Here is an 18,802-nt window from a genome sequence, read left to right as displayed (position 1 = left end):
CTGTTTACCTGTGGGATGTTCCAAATAAGGGTTTGATGAGCATCCCTTAGTCTTTTTTGCCACTTTTGACAGATTTTTGAAACATGTTGCAGGCATCAAATTCCAAATGAGCTAATATTTGCAAAAAATAAAGTTTTCCAGTTCGAACGTTAAGTATCTTGTCTTTGCAGACTATTCAATTGAATATAGGTTGAAAAGGATTTGCAAATCATTGTATTCTGTTTTTATTTACGATTTACACAACGTGCCAACTTCACTGGTTTTGGGTTTTGTACATTTAGTAATAAAAAATTAAGTACTTTATTAACGCATATTATTTCCAGGCTTTCACAGGCTACGTAAAATTATGTGGCAGGCCAGATCTCGCCCCTGGGCCCTGACTTTCACACCATGACTTAACCCAATAACAAAGACCAATTAAAACAAATCAGTGCATTCTTTAAAAAAAGTTTATTGGCTTTTAAAACCACTTTAAAAATCTCACCAGTGAGTACTTTCCATTGAAAAAAAAAAGAAAAAAGAAACGACGCGTTTGCAATATTAACAAGCTACTGTACATTAAGCAGTACACTAGACAACATCACAGAGGAGGGTATTTTTTTCTCTTCCACTGGTAGAAATGAATAAAATAGTCAAACAGAGTTGGTTCTGGGTCAGTCAAAGGGGAAATTACTGCTTGATGGAGCTCAAAAGAGGTGCGTTTCCTTCATTAGAATTCAAACATCAGTGCCTTTATATGTAAAAAAAACACACAAGAAAATGTCTTTCAGGAAGTAAAATCAACATAAAACGAGAGAACAAAGTTAACTTAGTAAACAGCAAACAACAGAAGTAGCTGACAAAACTGGCACTGCCCGTCTGGTTAACAGAACCTGCCCACATCACAGCAGACAGTGGTCACCGAGAATATATATAAAGTACAACAGAAGACATCACACATGCGTGCGTACAATCATTTATAACACAAGGAGCATGTAGGTTTTTAAAGGTTACTCTTGAACTTTTTTACCTACTATACCCAACGCTTCATATTCTCATGTATGAGAACGTGTAAGAAATGTGTATCTCACTGAGATTAATGCACATTTTGCTACAAGACAATTAGTCATTTTCTGACACTTTATTTTCCTTACTCCCCTTGTCATAAAAAATATTTTTTTTTTATGTTGCGGGCGTCCATCATTACATTTGTCCATTAAGACGTGGCAAAAGGCGTGTCGTAAAAATTTAGTGCAATAATGTTGAACCTCCAAAGTTTGTTGTTTTTAAATCCAGTGTCTGCTGAAAGGCTTTGTCACAAAAACAAAAGAGTTGGCAACAAGCTATCAGTATTGTGTTTTTTTTTTGTCCTGCTCAAAGCACCCTCTGTTTCTCCTCGAAAAAGTCAAATAAAATCAGCAAGCGAAGACCAGACAGCATTACTTTTACGACACGCTAAGCCAGAAATGTAACACACAACATACAGTATCTTGCTGACTACGACTGTTAAGCTTTTTTTTTTTAATGTCTCTTTTAAATGACACATACTTAGCTATAATAATGGCCATAATATACTGTAGTGTCCGGATACATCAAATCTCTATGTAGCTATCCTATTTACAAATGGAGCATGAACATGACTTGTACAACATTGACAATTGCCAAAAATGCAAGTAAGCCTCCTACTGTGTCACATGATAGTTTCAACATGCTTTTTGCAGGTCCGTGGTTACCTAATGGACTGTGACCACTTCCCTAATATACATACTGTACATAGAATTGATGTAGCTTAATCATTTTACTTATTGGGAGTGACAATGTGTAATAATAACAAAATCATTTTTCTAAGTCTTTGGCATGGAAATAAGGCTGGATCGCACATTTCATTCAAGTTGACGTCAATGAACGCTGATTAAGTAGCTAAGCCTTCTCCACACCATTTTTTTTCCCCAACGTGCCAAAATAAAATAACAAAAAAAAAAGCTCTCGTGACGTAAAGCGTGCCTGCCATGGGTTCTGTCGTGAAACAACCGTATAGCAAATTGCTCTAAGCCTGTACAAAATAGATGCATCTCTACTGCAGCCGAACCAGATGACAGAACAGCTGCCATGATAAGACGCTTTTATTTGAACATTTCGCTATATACAGTCTCTCCAGAGATGGTGTAAGGCCTTGGACTGAAGGAATAAGGCAGCCAGTTGTTGATTCCTTTCAATGTTTAGTTCGACAAGTGGCCTGAAATAAATCCTATTCCAAGATATTCAACAGTACAAGTTTAAGAAAGAAATGCTCAGGCGTCAATCAGTTCTCCACTGATTTTGTGATAAAGTAGAAAGAAAACGTCATAAATTCAGCACCTGGCAGCCCCGTTTGCTACCCTTTTTAATAATTTGATATGGCAGGCCAACGTCCAGCAACCTACACTTCCGCCTTGTGGTTATCTACATTTGGTTAAGTGCACGCACTGAAAGTATTTGTTTTCCTGTTGTGCACAACCTTGACGTGTTTGTTCAATATTGCATTATTGACTGCTTCTAACATGGAAGATTCGTGTTTCTCCTAATGGCTCACACATCTTGGTAACTGCATGCTGACACAGCAAATTCTCCCCGCTATCATGTCTTGATTGTACACAAGGAGGGAGTCATGACGGAGGGGGGAAAAAGGAGAGAAGGTTAACATCAGCGGGAGGGGGGAGAGATTTTCTGGTAAGCCTGGCACTTTTAAAAACAGAACAAACGGCAAAGTCCAGACAAATCCCGACAAACTGTCGTTGTCAAAACGGATATACTAGTTAAGTTACGCACCAAACCAACAAACGACAAAGAGCAGAAGTGGTAGAGAATACATGTTCAGATCAGCCGAGCATCTCTACTGTGGTGGGCTGGTCTTTGCTCTCCAGCCAGTCAAAGCCGGAGTTCACAGTATCACTGCATATCTGCTGAAAAAGAGGGTCGTTCTTCAGTTCTTCCAGTGTTGAGTCTTCATATTGTTCCTGCTGCTGGTTGGGGTCAAACAGCAGATTGTGGTCCAACGTGTTAAAGTCAGTGATGCTACTGGACAGATCTGTGGTCAGTCGGATGTCGTTTGAAAAGTCGGACGCCACGGCGTTGAGTTCTGAGGCCACCTGGCCCACCAATTGAGAGCTGGGGTTGAGGGTGTCGTCCCCCAGCAAGTCCTTGACAGTGTTGTTGAAGTCCAGCTGCTGCTGCTCGTCCTCCGCTTCCTGCTGCTGTGTGCTCTGGAGGAGGAGCGGCGTCTGCGTCTGCACAGGGAGCTCCTGGAGCTGCTGCTGCTGTTGCTGGTCTGGCTCACCGGCGCCCTCTTGTGCTTGGCTGTCCGCAGTGGAGAAGCTCACGTGGTCCCCACTGGCGGTGGTGAGGTAGCCGTGCTGCTGTAGCTGGAAGGCGGCTGGGCTGGAGCTGACCGGCAGCGGCGTCTGGTGCTGGGTTCCCACGGTGAAGGCCGGGGTTGTCTCCAGAATCTGTGTGAGGTTCATGCGTGCCGTGTAGTTAGAGGGAAGGTTGTTTATCCCCAGGCCTCGGACAGAATCGTCCCCGTCCGCCTCCATCTTGCTGAGAAGGACGTTGCTGATTTTGGCGGTGTTAGTCTGACCCTGCACAGGCAGCATCTCGCTCTGCATCATGATGTTCAGAGGCACAGACTGGCTGCGTTGGACCATGCTGTGAACAGTGCTGACCGTCTGGCTGCTGGACAGGATGCTGAGCACTTCGGAGGTGATGGGCGAGTTAAAAGGTGAGGCGACCGTCTGTGTGGTGGTGGAGGTATCAGTGGTGGTCGCCTGAGGCCCGGTGTTTCCGCTGAAATGCCTCTGGCGCACGGCGGGGCTGACACTGCGGCAACGGAAAGTACTGGATGCCGATGACGTTGACGCCTTGTTGTCTAACGGTGCGGGCACAGCAAAGCTCTCCTGTTTAGTAGGTGTGGTCACGCCAGTTACTTGCTGCTGCACAGGGGAGATAGGCGTCAAACGACCAAAATGTGCTGAGTCTGACCTCGACTGGGGTTGAAAGGACTGGCCAGGAATTGCAAATGCATGCGGTTTACGAAACTGGTCATCAACCAGATCTTGGTAGCTGGGCAGGATACCGATGCTGTGGTTGGACAACGGACCTCCTGAATTGCTGTTGTAACGGTTGTTGATCCACTCCAGTTTGGCCTTGTCAGGGTGAGTCGCCATTGGCCTTTGCATTGGCTTGACGGGGCTGCTGGAGACAATACTGGCGTCATGGTAACCGGTGATGCTGGAGTTGATGGGCGTGAACGCAAAAGGGTTTCTGCACTCCACCGGGCTCGGGGGGACGCTGCTGCTGCAGTTGGACAGAGGAGTGCTGATGGGCGTGTGGCGTCCCAACGCTCCGTCCACAGGAGTGATGGGAGCCATGCGGGAGCAGGGGCTCTCTCTCGTCAGGCTGTGGCCAAGGGTCATCTCAGAAGTAGGGGTCGGCGTCGGGGTTGGCGTGGGAGTCGGGGTGGGAGTTTGGACTGGCGTGGTGCTGCTGTGGGCAGAGTGGTAAAAAGAAGAGCCTGCTTGCTGAGCATTGAGCACGGATGTTTGGTTGCCGGCCGGCTGGCTTTGAAGAGAAGCGTCCACGCAGCTGCCAAACAAAACTTTCAGCTTCATCTGCTCCTCCATCTGAACGAGCTCCTCCACGATGCTGTCCTGTGTCATGTCGTCGTCGTTGAACGGGAAGTAGTCCATGCTCGGCTGAGACCCGGAAAAGTCGACCATCTCCTGTGCGAGAGCAAGTTGTCCCGGGGTTTCAGAGGGTTGGGCAATGATCGAAATCTGGTCTGTTGTGGCTTGCTTGTGTTCTGCTGGTATCTGCTGAGCGAACGCCTGCTTGCGAAGCTCATCAAGCTGACCTTCCTCCCATATTGTGCTCTTCAGTTCACTCATCACAGAGGCAACTTGTGGTCCTGAGTTGGCTCGTGTGTCCACCGTGATCTGCTGCATCAAGACCTGGTCGGACGTTCTGGCGACTGCGCTGCTAGTGTCGGCACTGAGCGAACGTGCTTCCCGTTTCACCAACAAGGCCTGCGGTTTGACAAGAGTCAGGGCGCCCTCGGTGTGCGTGATGGGTGAATCGGAGAGCGCCAGGATCTGCGTGGGGCCGACAGAAGTGTGTTTCACAGTCACTTTGCAGGGTGCGCTCTCAGGTCTGGCTGGAGTTCCTGGTCGTGGGATCCTCTTTACTGCTGTACTCATTCCAGGTGGGGGATTGTCAGATGCAGCCATTGACTGCTGAGATATAAAAACTCTCTTCACAGGAATTATATGGGACTCAGCGCTAGGGCCTGTGCGCTTCCTGGGACTTTTGACATCTGAACAAGGGTCCTTTGAAGCAGAAATACTGATAGATGACATGTTGCCATGCGATTTGTGATTATCAACAGTCAAGTAAAAGGTGCTGTCATGGCAATTACTGTTATTGCTGTCCTGGATTCCAGCTGCAGTTACAGAGGAGGGCGGGGATGTGGAGTCGCTCTTTAACCTTGAGATCTTGTTGTTCAGTCCTGGCGAACACTTAACAGAGAAGCTGGGCTCACTAATTGCCCGTAACTTTGTCAATCGGTCCTCAGCGGCCCCAGCGCCAGTTTTCTCCACACCGTTGTCGTTATGATCACCCACACCCTTGGTGGCCTCATTGGATGATGTCAAACTGAAGGCGCCGGCTCTGACTGCAGTAGTCATCGTCACACTGAGTGACTGCTGGGACTCATCTAAGGCGGATAGCGTGCCCATCCCGGCAGAGGTGGGGCGCATGGCGGTGCTGCTGCTGTTACTGCTGCTGCTGGGGGCCAAGGCAATGGCCATCTTGACCACATTGACCGAGCTGACGTGGGGAGTGGGCATCACAGTTTTTATGGGGCTGTTGGTGATGAGCAGAGTGGGAGGGGAACGAAGTGTGATGGCACTCGTGGCGGAGGGCTTGGGCAGGATTTGAGCGTACCGGGTGCCGTGCCGTACTGCCACAGGACTAGCTGGGATATTCTGTGGGGTTTTGGGGGACTGCTTGAGTGATTGTGTGACCACTTGGAAGTTGACAGGCAACACTTTCCCCTCAGTTGTCCCGACAGGGCTCGGCGAGGTCATTAGCTGCCTGCTTCTCTGAACCTGGGTGAACAGCAAACAGAAACACAGTCAGTCACATTCGTGTGCACAGGTAGAATATGTAAGCTTTCTTCTTAATGGTACATACCGTGACAGGGCTGGGAACAGCTGCTACTACAATGCCTATAGTGGGCTGGGGGGACAACAGAGCTGGGCTGCCGCAGGGGATGGTTGGGCCAGGGGTGCTGACCTCCGTTCGCTTGACTTGGGCATCGCTGGGTAAAGGAGAGTGGAGCTTCTGCTCTTGCTGCTTCTTCTGGATCTTCCGCTGCAGTTGCTGCTTTGCATCGACAGAGGGGGAGGGGAGGGTCTTTACCTGGGGATGGAAGGAGTTGGCTTCGGCTGTGGGCACAAATGCTGAGGAAGGAGTTGGTGTCTTCATGCCTGGGAAAGAGAGACAATATTGAAAAATTAATGGCTAACAAAGCAGGTTTTCATGTCTGAATTGGGACAAAGTACAGTTAAAATTACTCAACCCTTTATACATATTACATTTATTTCAAAATCTGCGACATTTTGATATTTTGTCAATTGAAAGGGGAACTGCACATTTTGGAATTCTGCCATTCACAATCCTTATGTGAGACAAGCACACATATGTCTCTCTTTAGTTTGTGCATTAATACTAGTAAATAAACACTAGCAAAAGTCAGCCAGCCATAGAGGTAATGGGATTTGCTCTATCCCACCTATAAAGCCCTCTAAAAAACATCCCAATACATTTTATATACACACTGTAAGTATGTATGTAACGCAGTAACACGCACATTCATAATAATGTGTAATATTTACACAATTTACTCATTTTAAGCATACGGCAGCGCACTAATTTCACAGACGCATAACAACGTTCACTATTTCCTTCAACAACAACAACTACTAATCATGGCAGACTTCATGAGAGCCAACAACGACTACTTTGGGACAAATGATGATGCAGAATTTGAGCCTGAATATATATGGGGGATGAGCTACAAGTTTTGGAAAGTGGATGCTAGGCAGATGCAGAAAGTAACACTATTACTAAGTGCAAAACAATAAATAACAAACATAATAAAACAATCACTTACTGTACAATGTCTGCTCTCCCTGGGATGCCTACTGAATGGATGTTTAAACCTTTCCATTTAGATGAAGAACTAATCCTAATCCTCATGCAGGTAAAAAAAAAAAAAAAAAGTGGGCGCAAACAAGTGTCTTTTCGCGCCTTTCTCGCAATCTCCGGGTCTAAGTTAAATGTCAAAGTTGACCAACTTTTTGGTATATGGCCACTACGTTCTAACATACAAGTGAGAGGCATGCTTTATAATCTAGAAATAACTTTTACCAACTCAGAGGCTTTGCAGCAGCTCACGAGCTCAGTCTCTCAATAGCTGCATGAGCTCAGTGTTAGTGCTCATAACGATATCACTAATACTTGGTTCAGGTCATGACATGTATGTAAATGGAGTATTTTTGGTGATTTTTGGATGTTTTTTAGAGGCCTTTATACGGTGTGTGGAATAGATTATTTCCATTAGCTGCATTGTGAGCCACCTCTTATTTGCCAAATTATACAAATTAGAATGCATAAAAAAAGACATATGTGTTCTTGTCTTGCATAAAAATTGTGAATGATAGGCAAAATTCCCCAAAAGAGCAGCTCCCCTTTTAAAGATAAAAAGTGATTGTTGATGTTGATGTATTGGACTATTTAAATGTTTTTATTCCTTTTTTCTGGTTTCTTATAAACTATTGAAGGTTTATAAACTGTATGTAAGGACGCCCCTCCTAATAGTTTAGCGTGAACAAACGCATGTAAAATATTAATGAATGAATGACAGGGTGCTTCATATGGAATTTTACTGCACACATATGCCTAGCCCATTCCTGCTCTGTCAATTACATTTCTCTAAAGAATTTTGTTGTCTCCCGTGGCAAACAGTGTTAGTGCTGGTAAGTTGACATAAAGGGTTCAAATCCAAGTCGGGGCTGTGCCAGGAACGTGTGTAACTTTGTTTTCATTATGCCAAATGTGTTATTTTGCACTAAAAACATACATTGTTGAATAATTTCCTTCCCATTAATTTGTTCTAGTGCACAACATTGAATATGTTGATTAAAATTACATTTATAATCTATTAAAAAAGAATTAAAAATGTTTGACAAATAAAAAAAGAGCATTTTAGGGTCCCTGAAATGTAGTTATGCTTAGGGCCCCCATTCTCACCAGCAGGTGCCATCATCTTTACCTGTCGTAGGTGTTCCCGTCATAACCGTGAGCGCAGCCACGGACTTGGTGCCGATGTAGTGGCTGTTCAGCAGGAAGCGTGCAAGATCCTCCACGTTGTCAAACTGACGACTCAGGACCTTTTGAGCCCACTCACACACCAGACCGCAGGCTGCGGACCTCATTTCATCCTCTGCGTTCGGGGACTGGCCAGCCGGCTCCATCAGTTCACACTGAGATGGGCAAAGAGCAAATTAGTGAGAAGGTACAGTATGCATTATCTGTGTTGAGTTTTACGCTTCATACAGCAAAAACGTACCCCATCACCTGACTTCTGCAGATCCAGGTTAGGTAATGATGGCATGTGAACAAAAGCTTTCTTTCTTAACCCGCTATAACAATATGTAGGAAGGAGTTAAGGCTAGTACAACATTTTGTGTGTTCAAACTTCAAACAGTGTCAGGCTTTGAATCGTGTTACATCCTTTTGTGAAATAGTCTCTACTCCATTCTTTGTCTCCTTACTGCAAGCATGCTGTGACGTACAAAAAAACGGACCCTGAGATACACCAGGTAAAATAGAAAGCGCTCTATTCTTGCAATAAAACTAAACAATAGATATATATTTTAACTTTTGGCTTTATTTCAGCTCCAGTAGAGCATTAATATTGGTAAGTAGTCAGTGCCCTCTAGTGGTAAAACTAGGTAATAGTAATTGTTTGACTACACAACCACTCTTACTTATCGCTCCTAACCAAATATTAAGTTAAAGTTAAAGTACCAATGATTGTCACACACACACTAGGTGTGGCGAAACTATTCTCTGCACTTGACCCATTACCCTTGATCACCCCCTGGGAGGTGAGGGGAGCAGTGAGCAGCAGCGGTGGCCGTTATTTGTTAATCTGAAACATATTTGATTAATTGTGTGAATGATTCACAGATATGGTATTCTAATTATTTTTCCACCCTTTTTAGTGCACCTTCCACTTCCACATTTTTAGTCTGATTCAAACTATACTCCATCCATCAATCCATCCATTTTCTATACGCCACTTTCAAAATGTTCATGACGCATGCACTACCATTTTTTTTTTCATTTTCCAAACATTCCCACATTTCCAGGAATTCTACATTTTGTGGGTCATTTTTTTCCATTTAAAATGAAGGAAAAAATGTTCAAACAAACAAAATCAAACCGTTATAAAGCTGCTAATGCTGAGTCCTAATACTTCTTGCCAATGTTAGCATGCATGCTAGCTTTTTTTATAGCTATTTTGGCAGGTATAAACCTCAGTCATAGATTCTGATAATTGACACACGCCGTAGCAAGCTATTTTTTAAACTTTTTTTATAGCTATTTTGGCAGGTATAAACCTCAGTCATATATTTTGATACTTGACGCATGCTAACAGACATTAAATAATAAATGATAAATGGGTTATACTTGTACAGCGCTTTTCTACCTTCAAGGTACTCAAAGCGCTTTGACAGTATTTCAATAACCATGCTATCTTTTTTTTTTTTAGCTATTTTTGCAGGTATTAATCTAAGAGTCATATATTTTGGTATTTGACACATGCTAACAGGTGAGTCATTTTTTCTAACGCTGTCTGGATATCATGCTAACTGTTAGCATTTCAGTTTCAGCTTTTCTGCATTCACACGCAATTTTGGTACAAATTGCATTCTCTAGTTTATGAAACGATTTTATCTTGCGCTCATTCAACAAAATTAATAGGAATCAGCACTCGAACACATATACATTCAATCAGGATGTCAATTTCGTTGATAGTTATTGATGCAATGTTAATCTAATAACTAGACAGAGCAAGTTAAAAAAATGTTGAAAAGTTTTGTTTTAAAGGATATTTGGATTTTCCTCGCATTCCAAGTCGACGTGCCTTCATGTTGGGAAATACATTCTTCATGATCTTCCCAAAGTCTGCTGCACTGAGTGGATTGTAGCAGAGATTGTCACAATAGCTCCTGCAAAACAGAAAAATAACCCATTAGACAATGGTGCTGAAGAAATACAATTCACCTGGCCTGACAACTTATCTTAAAAATCTCAAATTTAAAGGTGCCATATGTAGGAAAGTGGCCAGAAATGGAACTGCAATTACGGTCAAAATTCTGTAGTCCTCTCCCACTCTCCATGACTGAGGTTGCCAGATATGCAGCCGAATCCGAATCCTACTCCAAGGAACGTCAAAAGGCAATCGACAAGTCTTACGCTGTAGGTTTCTCTTGTTTATGCTTCTTGCAAGATGGTTTACTAAGTAATTATGCCACATTTTACTGATTTTGATGAGCCAAATGTATTTGTAAAGTTACGCAGCAATATTTTAATCGGGAGTCGAGACAGATTGTTGGCATTACTCTGCTAAAATGTTTAGATTGACCGCACGGACTACCATCGAAATATATTATATATAATAATATATAATATATTATATGTTGCATAGGCCTACTTTGTTGCATCCAACCTGACGTATGAGCCAACCCACGTTACGCAAAAATCATATAGCCTACTACCATGTCAATAATAATAATAATAATAATAATAATAGATGAGATTTTATATCGCACTTTTTCTATTGTTAGATACTCAAAGCGCTCACAGAGAAGTGGGAACCCATCATTCATTCACACCTGGTGGTGGTAAGCTACATTTGTAGCCACAGCTGCCCTGGGGTAGACTGACGGAAGCGAGGCTACCAGTTTGCGCCTACGGCCCCTCTGACCACCACCTACCATTCATTCATCATTCATTCACCAGTGTGAGCGGCACCGGGGGCAAGGGTGAAGTGTCCTGCCCAAGGACACAACGGCAGCGATTTTAGATGTCAATACACAAAGTAGAAAATCATTACATGTAATGCATTATATTGTGCCAAGCATATACCACCCCATATGTGCCTGATGCACATACAGTACCAGAAACCGCAATTAGCCGTGCTAATGTTGGAACGCATTTCCTCAGCGTATCAGCATATTGAGAACGAAATAGGCACTGACCCTACCCTTGTCCTCATAGGTTTTATTTGTCGAAAATATATTTTACCCTGTCAGTTGGATGACACATCGACATACAGGCTAACGGGCAGATATTTCCCCCATTAGCCTATATGTCGATGTGTCATTGACCGGGCTAGCATGCTAAGCATTCGTTGCTCGAACATACTAGCTTTGTTAGACAATATCATAGACTGTATTGGACAGTATAGTTTACATACAAATGTCCATTTCCATTTATTACAAGTAATAAGAAAACGTAATTGCCCGACTTACCTATCAAGGAGGAAATTAACAAGCGGAGAAAATGATAAAATCTTCAATCATCTCCATCTTTCAAAGGCATCCCCGATACAAATCCTCGTTTTGTTCCTGGCTTTGTCATGAATAAGTTGAGAATCGTAACAAGGCCTTTTAGATTTACTAAGGTCTGACATGTTTAGTAACTTTACCTGTGGCAGTAGCTCGACTAAGAGGGTGGTGCGTAACTGTCAACCTGGATGTGACAACAGGTTGACTTTCTAATTGGTCAAACGGTGGAGGGCGGGGCATCGAAATGAAAACAATAACAATATTTTGGGGCTGTAAATCAAATTTTGAAATGAACATATCCCGGCTGAACTACTGTTACCAGTTATAAAGGTATTCGAAAAGAACATGATTTATTAATGCCTTTTTACATATCAGGGCCATTTAATGATGACTTGACATGAAATTATTACATATGGCACCTTTAAATGTAGCATATATTAGTGTATATATTTTTTTAAATAATTCTTCCCCAGGTATTGGATGAATGTACCTCAATATCCAAATAGCTGATGTCATGTTATCTTTCTTTGAAGTGCAAACAGGGTAATACTGAAGCAACAGTGCCTCTGCTGGCGACAACCAAAAATTGCCTAAATTGCTTCCAAAAAATTATTAATCAACCAGAAAATTGACAAAATCGACTCATTCTTAACTATCGATTATTATTTTATTACGCAAAAAGTCTTGATTCCTTTTCACCTGTTGAATTATGTGCCATTAGCTAGCGAGCAGTTAAATACCCACTGAGGCAGTGGTCACTAGACAAAGCTTTGTATTATTATTATTTGCAGATTTTTTTTTTGTTAAATTTTGTATCTGCAATGTGCCTAGAGCCTATGACAAAAACTATCGCAAAACTATGATCAATAGCCGCAATTTGATAAACTCACGGACTTGTGATATTGCTAATTTTCCTGGAGAAAAAAGCTAACGTACTGATTGCTAGCTAGCACCACTAATCACTAGCTAATGCCATTAATCGCTAGGTAGCTTAAATGCTTACATGAATACAAGCCCATTTAACATTTTTCCCAATTACTTTTTGAGCACATTCTATCTATCTATCTATCTATCTATCTATCTATCTATCTATCTATCTATCTATCTATCTATCTATCTATCTATCTATCTATCTATCTATCTATCTATCTATCTATCTATCTATCTATCTATCTATCTATCTATCTATCTATCTATCTATCTATCTATCTATCTATCTATCTATCTATCTATCTATCTATCTATCTATCTATCTATCTATAATTCTTGTCAGAGTAATCGTGATATAACATGTTCATACTGTTACATCCCTAACGTATGAGGAGCGTAGTTCTGGACCTATTCCATATGTAAAGCGCTTTCTGTTGTGATCTGGCGCTATACACTGTAAACAAAATTAAATTGATAGCATGTTAATTATTTAAGTTTATTTCGAACATGCATACAATTACAATACGTAACATCACATGTTTCCTATTTCTCACTACAACATGTCCGAAAAGGAGTAGGAAGAAACAGAGTTGATTTAATACTACCCATTTTCCATTTCACGGCAATTACGAACACATTCACTTCCTGCTCTCAATTTGTACACAATTTAAATCCATAAAATAATATATAATAAAACTTCTCAGTAAATAGTTAAATAAGTTGTAAATCACATGATGAGATGAATAAGATTATCTAATTTTTCAATAAAGTTTAAAATCTTTTTTCAGGATTCTTCTTCTATGTTTTTTGAAAACACTCTGAGTTTGAACAGTTTCTTAAACTGGATCATATAGTACTTTGTTTGACTTCTTTGCGTAATCCATTCCATAAATGAATTGCACATACTGATATACTAAAGGTTGTAAATGTTGTACGTGCATACAAATGTTTTACACTACATTTTTCTTTGAGGTTATATTTCTCCTATTTTGTTGAGAAGAATTTACAGTTTGCTTTGTACATAATTTTAGCAGTTTGCAAACACAACAAATCATTGCATTTTAATATTTTTGATTCAATAAATAAAAAAGAGTTTGAATGTTCTCTATATCTAACATTATGTATTATTCTAACTGATATTTTTGTAACACGGTTAGAGGATGCAGTGTACTTTTGTAGTTATTTCCCCATATTTCTACACGATAACTCAGAACGCTGGCAAGCAGCAGAAAATATGGAATGGATATTTTTGCTTTATTCAATATTGACATAGTTCTTGCCATCTCTTGTGTATATTTTTATATGAAATTTCCAGTTAGTTTTATTGCGTATTGTTACACCCAAAACTTGTGTTTCTTTTACTCAGTCAAGTCAACATCACACAACAACTGTATATTTTGTATTTGTGTTTGACTTTCTCTTGTACTGTTACCGAATAGCAATGTTTTAGTTTTCCTACTTAAGGTCGGCAATAAAGTTTAAAAAGAGCGTCAGATTTTGCGTGCCTCTGTCGGGATCCTACATTACTCACAAGCAGTGGCGGGCCATGCGTTTCTCACCTAGGCCTTTAGTGATGTCCGACTTCAATGATTACCTCTCAAAATACCATAATTGATGTCACCACATGACCATGGCTGGAGAAATACTATACAGGAACACATTTACGCACTACTGGGCATTGAAGGGCCTCAACAGTGTACAAAATGGGTTATTTTCTGGCACATTTAAAAATCAATAAACCCGTATCAGCAATTAAAACATATATTATGTGGTACTGTCAAAATTAAAATTGCAAAAAACATATTAAACGTGTTTAATAACTGTGAAACGTCACCTCGCTGGGGGGGGGGGGGGGGGAGAGCCTGATATAGTGCGCGAGGTGGAGAAGTTCCGGCTAGACATAGTCGGACTCACTTCGACGCACAGCAAGGGCTCTGGAACCAGTTCTCTCGAGAGGGGCTGGACTCTCTTCCACTCTGGCGTTGCCGGCAGTGAGAGGCGACGGGCTGGGGTGGCAATTCTTGTTGCCCCCCGGCTCAGAGCCTGCATGTTGGAGTTCAACCCGGTGGACGAGAGGGTAGCTTCCCTCCGCCTTCGGGTGGGGGAACGGGTCCTGACTGGGGTTTGCTCTTACGCGCCAAACCGCAGCTCAGAGTACCCAGCCTTTTTGGATTCACTCGAGGGAGTACTTGAGAGTGCTCCCCCGGGTGATTCCCTCGTTCTACTGGGGGACTTCAACGCTCATGTTGGCAGCGACAGTGAAACCTGGAGAGGTGTGATTGGGAAGAATGACTGCCCGGATCTGAACCCGAGCGGTGTTTTGTTATTGGACTTTTGTGCCCGTCACAGATTGTCCATAACGAACACCACGTTCAAACATAAGGGTGTCCATATGTGCACTTGGCACCAGGACACCCTAGGCCGCAGTTCCATGATCGACTTTGTAGTTGTGTCGTGGGATTTGCGGCCTCATGTTTTGGACACTCGGGTGAAGAGAGGGGCGGAGCTTTCTACCGATCACCACCTGGTGGTGAGTTGGCTGCGATGGTGGGGGAGGATGCCGGACAGACCTGGCAGGCCCAAACGCATTGTGAGGGTTTGCTGGGAACGTCTGGCAGAGTCTCCAGTCAGAGAGAGTTTCAATTCCCACATTCGGAAGAACTTTGAACATGTCACGAGGGAGGTGCTGGACATTGAGTCCGAATGGACCATGTTCCGCGCCTCTATTGTCGAGGCGGCTGATTGGAGCTGTGGCCGCAAGGTAGTTGGTGCCTGTCGTGGCGGTAATCCTAGAACCCGTTGGTGGACAACGGCGGTGAGGGATGCCGTCAAGCTGAAGAAGGAGTCATATCGGGTTCTTTTGGCTCATAGGACTCCTGAGGCAGCGGATAGGTACCGACAGGCCAAGCGGTGTGCGGCTTTGGCGGTCGCGGAAGCAAAAACTCAGACATGGGAGGAGTTCGGGGAAGCCATGGAAAATGACTTCCCGACGGCTTCGAAGCGATTCTGGACCACCATCCGCCGCCTCAGGAAGGGGAAGCAGTGCACTATCAACACCGTGTATGGTGAGGATGGTGTTCTGCTGACCTCGACTGCGGATGTTGTGGATCGGTGGAGGGAATACTTCGAAGACCTCCTCAATCCCACCAACACGTCTTCCTATGAGGAAGCAGTGCCTGGGGAATCTGTGCTGGGCTCTCCTATTTCTGGGGCTGAGGTTGCTGAGGTAGTTAAAAAGCTCCTCGGTGGCAAGGCCCCGGTGGATGAGATCCGCCCAGAGTTCCTTAAGGCTCTGGATGCTGTGGGGCTGTCTTGGTTGACAAGACTCTGCAGCATCGCGTGGACATCGGGGGAAGTACCTCTGGATTGGCAGACCGGGGTGGTGGTTCCTCTCTTTAAGAAGGGGAACCGGAGGGTGTGTTCTAACTATCGTGGGATCACACTCCTCAGCCTTCCCGGTAAGGTCTATTCAGGTGTGCTGGAGAGGAGGCTACGCCGGATAGTCGAACCTCGGATTCAGGAGGAACAGTGTGGTTTTCGTCCTGGTCGTGGAACTGTGGACCAGCTCTATACTCTCGGCAGGGTCCTTGAGGGTGCATGGGAGTTTGCCCAACCAGTCTACATGTGTTTTGTGGACTTGGAGAAGGCATTCGACCGTGTCCCTCGGGAAGTCCTGTGGGGAGTGCTCAGAGAGTATGGGGTATCTGACCGTCTGATTGTGGCGGTCCGCTCCCTGTATGATCAGTGCCAGAGTTTGGTTCGCATTTCCGGCAGTAAGTCGGACACGTTTCCAGTGAGGGTTGGACTCTGCCAAGGCTGCCCTTTGTCACCGATTCTGTTCATAACTTTTATGGACAGAATTTCTAGGCGCAGTCAAGGCTTTGAGGGGATCTGGTTTGATGGCTGCAGGATTAGGTCTCTGCTTTTTGCAGATGATGTGGTCCTGATGGCTTCATCTGGCCAGGATCTTCAGCTCTCACTGGATCGGTTTGCAGCTGAGTGTGAAGCGACTGGGATGAGAATCAGCACCTCCAAGTCCGAGTCCATGGTTCTCGCCCGGAAAAGGGTGGAGTGCCATCTCCGGGTTGCGGAGGAGACCCTGCCCCAAGTGGAGGAGTTCAAGTACCTCGGAGTCTTGTTCACGAGTGAGGGAAGAGTGGATCGTGAGATCGACAGGCGGATCGGTGCGGCGTCTTCAGTAATGCGGACGCTGTATCGATCCGTTGTGGTGAAGAAGGAGCTGAGCCGGAAGGCAAAGCTCTCAATTTACCGGTCGATCTACGTTCCCATCCTCACTTATGGTCATGAGCTTTGGGTTATGACCGAAAGGACAAGATTACGGGTACAAGCGGCCGAAATGAGTTTCCTCCGCCGGGTGGCGGGGCTCTCCCTTAGAGATAGGGTGAGAAGCTCTGGGAGCTCAAAGTAAAGCCGCTGCTCCTCCACATCGAGAGGAGCCAGATGAGGTGGTTCAGGCATCTGGTCAGGATGCCACCCGAACACCTCCCTAGGGAGGTGTTTAGGGCACGTCCGACCGGTAGGAGGCCACGGGGAAGACCCAGGACACGTTGGGAAGACTATGTCTCTCGGCTGGCCTGGGAACGCCTCGGGATCCCCCGGGAGGAGCTGGACGAAGTGGCTGGGGAGAGGGAAGTCTGGGTTTCCCTGCTTAGGCTGCTTCCCCCGCGACCCGACCTCGGATAAGCGGAAGAAGATGGATGGATGGATATTAAACGTGAAAAAATAAAGAAATAAAATATTTGAACTCAGAATTTGTAGCACCCATTCGACCCCGTATAACTCCTCGTAGTCGGTTGATTCGAGTGGAAATGGCGGGCATTTCCCCATTTCATCGCCGACATCGTCTCACAAGATGTAGTTTCTCTTCAAATATCCTTCTTGAAAATGGCCTTGCAAATATATATCTGCCACCTAATCAACGTTTTGTTCTCCTTCTTTGTGGGTCAACACTACCCGCTTCCTGCTAAATTGCAATTTGTGATTGGATACTCACTTTGGAATGACAAGTAAGTATCCAATCACAGTCTTGTTAACATCAGGCTACCTACATAGGATACTGTCAACAACTTGTAATCTGATTGGCTATCGCAACTGTTTATCAACTGTATGTGTTCTCAAATTCATCCGCTGACGGTACCGGTAAATATTCAATCACAGGACGCGTAAATGTCACGTTCAACGTGAGGCCATCTAGAAGGCCTTACTGACAACTCGTGATCTGATTGGCTATCCCAATTGTCTATCAACTGTATGTGTCCGTTCACTTACAGTGCATAGACGCCTGCATTGTTGATTCTGAAGGCCCCCGGCAGATTTCGTACAGCATGGCAACATAAGCTAGCTGATATCTGATTTGGTAACAACTCTAAACTAAAAACAACAGCACTGGAAGGAGCATAATTGTCCATGAAGAGAATATGAATACTTTTAGATATTCAGGGAAAGTAAATTAAAAATGATTTTTCTCTTTAATTATGATCATGATTTCTGCTTATGTTAGGCCAGCAGAGAAGGCCTTGCTGGCCCTGACGGCACACCACTGCTCACAAGATATTACTTGCTCAATATAACCATCCAGCACTTGTTGCAGGTGGCTGAGTCTGTGTTCATTCAGCACGGAAATGAGGCACAGATAGCAACTTTTTTCTGATCTGGTTACTAACCGTTTACTAGTGCCTTCATGAAACCGTGTTTCAGTGCCAACCCAAATACTCACTTGTATTCATCGTAAACCTCCTGCTTTGGGAGGGACGTCTCCGGGTGCTCTTCTAGGTGATTCCGTATCCAATTGAACGCATACATTTGTTGAGTGCGACTCGATGACATGGAACTCTGATCGCTGTCGTGGTGCGAGAGGAGAAAGCAAAGTGTGAGGCATTGTCCTCTATGGGGAGTGGGTACGCATCATTTCTTGTGAAGACAGAAACTTGAATACCATAATCCAGGAGTGGAGGACCCCCTCTCATTCTCAGTCCAATTGGGCACAATTTGGGGGTTGGGATGATGAATAGATATGGGGAAACAAATGAAACACAGACAGCTAGGTATAGCAAAAATCTACATATAATCAATGTTTTGCGTCATAATGAGAGTCAGTAACAGCTGGCATGAACGAGTGATCACCAGCACACATCACAAAGCAGATCAGACAAAATACATTTCTCTTTGAGAACTTTACAGACCTAAAGAGTGTCTGT

General features: G+C 44.0%; 1 protein-coding gene across 3 annotated transcripts in view; it reads right to left on the bottom strand.

The window, feature by feature from the left end:
- Positions 1-431: 431 nt before the first annotated feature.
- Positions 432-18,802, bottom strand: part of LOC133641961 (DNA-binding protein RFX7) — a 38,004-nt gene continuing 19,633 nt past the window's right edge. The window contains exons 4-10 of one of the 3 annotated variants that reach the window (XM_062036127.1): positions 18,541-18,628; positions 18,322-18,444; positions 10,197-10,313; positions 8,645-8,729; positions 8,348-8,558; positions 6,205-6,500; positions 432-6,119 (exon numbers count right to left, since the gene is read on the bottom strand). In XM_062036127.1, coding sequence (XP_061892111.1) covers positions 2,838-6,119; positions 6,205-6,500; positions 8,348-8,558; positions 8,645-8,729; positions 10,197-10,313; positions 18,322-18,444; positions 18,541-18,628 — 4,202 coding nt within the window. In that variant the 3' untranslated portion in view covers positions 432-2,837. The remainder of the gene's footprint in view (positions 6,120-6,204; positions 6,501-8,347; positions 8,559-8,644; positions 8,730-10,196; positions 10,314-18,321; positions 18,445-18,540; positions 18,629-18,802) is intronic. The other 2 variants (XM_062036128.1, XM_062036129.1) reach the window with 2 other exon arrangements.

Source organism: Entelurus aequoreus, linkage group LG24, assembly GCF_033978785.1.
Source record: "Entelurus aequoreus isolate RoL-2023_Sb linkage group LG24, RoL_Eaeq_v1.1, whole genome shotgun sequence".
NCBI classification, from domain to species: Eukaryota; Metazoa; Chordata; class Actinopteri; order Syngnathiformes; family Syngnathidae; genus Entelurus; species Entelurus aequoreus.
Note: the sequence above shows the minus strand (reverse complement) of the source record. Positions and strands in the feature narration are given on the sequence as shown.